This window comes from Gobio gobio (assembly GCF_949357685.1).
Source record: "Gobio gobio genome assembly, chromosome: 6".
In the NCBI taxonomy this organism is placed as follows: Eukaryota; Metazoa; Chordata; class Actinopteri; order Cypriniformes; family Gobionidae; genus Gobio; species Gobio gobio.
The window spans coordinates 61,299,796-61,304,915 of NC_137102.1; the positions used below are offsets into that span (position 1 = coordinate 61,299,796).

At 43.6% G+C, this 5,120-nt stretch overlaps 1 protein-coding gene across 1 annotated transcript; it reads right to left on the reverse strand.

Moving 5' to 3' along the window:
• Positions 1-3,678: 3,678 nt before the first annotated feature.
• tmem200cb (transmembrane protein 200C-b) lies at positions 3,679-4,674 on the reverse strand (the record flags this gene model as incomplete). Its single annotated transcript, XM_079820519.1, has 1 exon — positions 3,679-4,674. The coding sequence occupies one exon, from the start codon at positions 4,672-4,674 to the stop codon at positions 3,679-3,681; it is 996 nt and encodes a 331-aa protein (XP_079676645.1).
• Positions 4,675-5,120: the final 446 nt, after the last annotated feature.

Below are 5,120 nucleotides of genomic sequence, written 5' to 3' on the forward strand. Positions count from 1 at the left end.
GTTGCAATGTTTCCAGAAACGTTCCTGAAGTTTTGGAAACTTTATAGGATTTTTTTGAAACTTTATAGGATTTTTTTGAAACTTTATAGGATTTTTTTGAAACTTTATAGGATTTTTGGAAACTTTATAGAAATTTTGGAACCTTTCCTGAATTTTTGGAAACTCGAAAAGATTTTTGGAAACTTTCTCGAATTTTTGGAAACTTTATAGGATTTTTGGAAACTTTATAGGATTTTGGAAACTTTCCAGGATTTTGGGGAAATGTTGTTAGCTGGGAATGAAAGAACGCTCATGGTGAAACACTTGAAGGTGGAACATCTTGATTTGCTACAAACTAAAAAACTGCACAAACCTTCAGTTTAATAATAAAGTAGTTGATTAGCGGCAGCGCCTACACCTGCTGTCATCTGAGGGTAAATATAGACATATTCTCACGCTTAGTGAACTTCACATCAAATTACTTGTTATGAATATTATGATGTTATTTCTGTTCCCCATGAGTCAAAACAATATTATCATCTTTCAAGAATGTTTTTTTTTTTTTGTAAAAGTGAATCTTTGCCTGGTCAAATAAAGACAGATTTTTTCATTTTTAACTAAATTCTTTCTTTGCAACTATAACAAAATCTAAAAAGGCCAGTAAAACTGAATCTATAAAGAGAATTCATACAGAAACACCATTAGACTAATGTTCTGAAATATATCAAATGATGAACATCAACACGATATTAAACATTTTCTAAATGGTTTTCATTTTCCATCTTCAGATGATTGGGTTGGGGGAGATGGTCTCTCTTCTGCTCACCTGCGTTTATTTGATCATAAATACAGTAAAACAGAGAAATTGTCACATGGTGTTTTGGTGTTGGTTCATGTTTCATGTGTTTAGTTCATCAAGTTTACTGTCATGTTTCTAGTTTGTCTTGTCCTTTCAGTTTCCTGGTTTTGTCATGTGTTTCATTGTCATGTGACTCCCATGCCCTTATGTAATCTTGTGTCTTGTCCTGTCATTGGTTCATTGTTTAATCACTGTTCACAGGTGTCACTTGTCTTGTCATTAGTGTGTGTATTTAAGCCTTCATGTTTGCCATGTGTCTTTGTCTGTTATTAACGTTGTAACCTGCTGGTGGTGAGTTTTGTTTAGCCATGCCATGACTTTGTTTTATGTTTTGACCAAGTTAAGCCAAGTCTTTGTTTTAAGTTTTGTTTATTGTTAATAAATGCTGCACATGGGTTCAAAACACTTGCCTCCAGTGGATCTACCTGTTACAGAAATATTACTATTCCTGTGATCAAAGCTGAATTTATCATCATTACTCCAGTCTTCAGTGTCACATGACCCTTCACTAATCATGATTATTGATTATTATCAGTGTTGAAAACTAATACATTTTATTTCTCAGGATTCTTTGATGAATAGATAGTTTTAAATATTATCTCGCAGGTCAAAATGACCCAAAACCCTAAAATAACCTTTTTTACAGATACACATGTAGACATAAAATCATTTTTTATAGCATTTTTAGTTTGAATTTTGAGCATTTTTCGGGTTTTCTATGTGTACTGAAGCACTCCATTCATTCCTATGGGGGTCAGACTGAGGGAAGGATTTGTTTTGGATGTGTGTGTGTGTGTGTGTGTGTGTGTGTGTGTGTGTGTGTGTGTGTGTGTGTGTGTGTGTATTCGTGGTTCAATTGCGACAAAAGCCCTGAGGTCTTGGACCACTCCGATGAACACTCTGAATATTTATTTAAACATTTTTATGAAATGTGACCCTTGACCTCAACAGCAGTCGTGATGTCACGGGTATATCTGTGGCAACAGCACATCGTGTGGGTAGAAATTATACAATTTTCTTTTATTCCAGAAATCATCAGGATATTAAGATCATGTTCAATGTCCTACCGTAAATATATCATAAATGTATTATTAGTAGGACTTCATTTGGAGATTTTCTCAGTATTTAGATTTGTTTGCACCCTCAGATTCCAGATTCTCAAATATTGTCCTAATAAACCACACAGAAATGATGATTATTATTCAGCTGAAGATGATCAGCCCCTTATGACCGCCCGAGGGAATATACTCGTCTTTCTGCTTCTCCATTAAATGTGTCTTGATTTGAGAATTTAGATATTTGTACGGATATCTAATGTGTGTGTGTGTGTGTGTGTGTGTGTAATAATCAGAGTGTGTGTGTGTGTGTGTGTGTGTGTGTGTGTGTATGTAATAATCAGAGTGTGTGTGTGTGTGTGTGTGTGTGTGCTGCTGTGCGTCCGTGTGTGTAATAATCAGAGTGTGTGTGTGTGTGTGTGCTGTGCGTCCCTGTGTGTGTAATAACCAGAGTGTGTGTGTGTGTAATAATCAGAGTGTGTGTGTGTGTGTGTGTGTGTGTAATAATCAGAGTGTGTGTGTGTGTGTGTGTGTGTGTGTGCTGCTGTGCGTCCGTGTGTGTTATAATCAGAGTGTGTGTGTGTAATAATCAGAGTGTGTGTCTGTGTGCTGTGCGTCCCTGTGTGTGTAATAACCAGAGTGTGTGTGTGTGTGTGTGTGTGTGTGTGTGTGTGCGCTGCTGTGCGTCCGTGTGTGTAATAATCAGAGTGTGTGTGTGTAATAATCAGAGTGTGTGTGTGTGTGTGTGTGTGTGTGTGTGCTGCGCGTGCCTGTGTGTGTAATAATCAGAGTGTGTGTGTGTGTATGTGTGTGTGCTGCTGCGCGTCCCTGTGTGTGTAATAATCAGAGTGTGTGTGTGTGTGTGTGTGTGTGTGTGTGTGTGTGTGTGTGTGCTGTGCGTCCCTGTGTGTGTAATAATCAGAGTGTGTGTGTGTGTGTGTGTGTGTGTGTGGGCATGTTTTTGTGAAATATCAGGACACAAATGTGTATAATGACATGGGTATTACAAAAAGAGGGAGAAATATGAGGACGTTCCCCATGTCCTCACTTTTCAAAATGCTTATAAATCACAGAAAGTGAACTGCACAGTCTCCTGTGAGGGGTAGGTTTAGGGGCAGTGTGTGTGTGTGTGTGTGTGTGTGTGTGTGATGGGTAGGTTTAGGGGCAGGGGCAGTGTGTATGTGTGTGTGTGTGTGTGTGTGCGTGCGTGCGTGCGTGTGTGTGTGTGTGTGTGTGTGTGTGTGTGTGTGTGTGTGTGTGTGTGTGTGTGTGTGTGTGTGTGTGTGTGTGTGTGTGTGTGTGTGTGTGTGTGTGTGTGTGTGTGTGTGTGTGTGTGTGTGTGTGTGTGTGTGTGTGTGTGTGTGTGTGTGTGTGTGTGTGTGTGTGTGTGTGTGTGTGTGTGTGTGTGTGTGTGTGTGTGTGTGTGTGTGTGTGTGTGTGTGTGTGTGTGTGTGTGTGTGTGTGTGTGTGTGTGTGTGTGTGTGTGTGTGTGTGTGTGTGTGTGATGGGTAGGTTTAGGGTCAGTGTAAGGGGATAGAAAATACGGTTTGTACGGTATAAAAACCATTACGCCTATGAAATGTCCCCACATTTCACAAAAACAAACGTGTGTGTGTGTGTGTGTGTGTGTGTGTGTGTGTGTGTGTGTGTGTGACTTTAGAGCAGGTGTGTGTGTGTGTGTGTTGGTCAGTGGTGTTCAGTTCCTCCAATAGCAGCTTCAGCAATGCTCCAGATCACAGCTGTTGTTCAGACCAGACATTTAAAGGTGTTTTCAGTGTGTGTTCCTCATTCAGAAAGTGTGTGTCTCTCGCCTCCTCCAGCGCCCGCCAGCGATTCCCCCAGTTTGCTGTAGCCCCTGCAGCTGAGCCTCCGCTCGTCCCGAAGCCCGGGGTCCGACCGCGCGCTCAGGGCCAGACGCGACCCCGCGACCCGCGTGACCCCGTGACCCCCGTCCAGCTGGGAGTCCTGGGAAAGCGACAGGCGTGTCCGGGACACCTGCGGCCGAGTCTCTGCGGCGGAGCAGCTCCTGCGGCGCGACGGCTCCGGATCCTGCATGGCGCAGTTGTTGAGTTTGATGACCGGTAAGGTGAAGGCGTTCAGAGACGAGCGGACGATGGAGCGCGTCTCCCACGGAGTCTCCTCGGGCCCTCGGGACACACTGTAAACCGACGAGTGGCGCTTCCCGGTTTCCCGCCGGAAGTTTCCCGCTTCCCCAGAGCCGCTCCTCATGTGACTGATGAGGCCGTTGAACGGGACGCAGTCTTTCCCGCGCAAACTGTGGATGTCGATAACCGTGGAGTAAATATCTCGCAGGTTTATGATTTTCGTTTTCTTATCCCGATCCTCGTGCAGAACGGCGTTGGCGCAAATGAACAGGAAAATCCCGATGCCCATCACTAAAGGGCCGAACACTTTGAGATTATCCGAGTGTAAGTAGCTCACAAACAGCCTTTGGAAGAATCCGAGCGAAGAGTTCCTGTCGCTCGACACCACGAGCATGTCACTGGTCGTGAGATTGTCCTGTTTGGCTTTCCGTAGGGCCGCGCTCTCTCGGGGCCAGTATCCCAGAACGGCCATGGCGATCCCGAAGAGCAGGATCAGGACCCCGAGGGCCGCCACCAGCCCCGAGGCGGAGCACAGCTTCACCTTCCCCTTCACCACCACCACGTCGTTCTTCCGTTTCTTCTTGGCTTTCCTCTTCTTCTTGTTCTCCGCGCGGTTCTTGGATCGCAGCGACTCCGGGCGCCGCGAGATTCTCAGCAGCCCGCCTGTGGCGATCATCCTTCCTATTGGATCACGGGCCTGTCAATCATCCTGTGGGCGGGACGGAAAGAAGAACAGGAAATTACAAAACGTCACTCAATAACGTTTGATTGTGTTGTTTCCCAGCGATCTTAAATCAAGACACATTTACAAGACATCACAAACCCTGAAATTTGCATAACCTCTAGCAACTTTTTTTTCAAAAACTTTTTTTTTGTTGCCATTTTTTACATTTATTTTGCAAAACAGACAAAATTCACACACACACACACACACACACACACACACACACACACACACTTATACACACAAAGACACACGCACACAAAAATTTACGCGTGCCATTCCAAAAGCTAATTGTGTTTGTGTGTGTGTGTGTTTTTGTCTTTTTTGCACTCTTGATGTTTTAGAGATCTTCACTGTTGAATCTTTTTTTCTGCATCCTGGCTGATTTGAAGATTGTA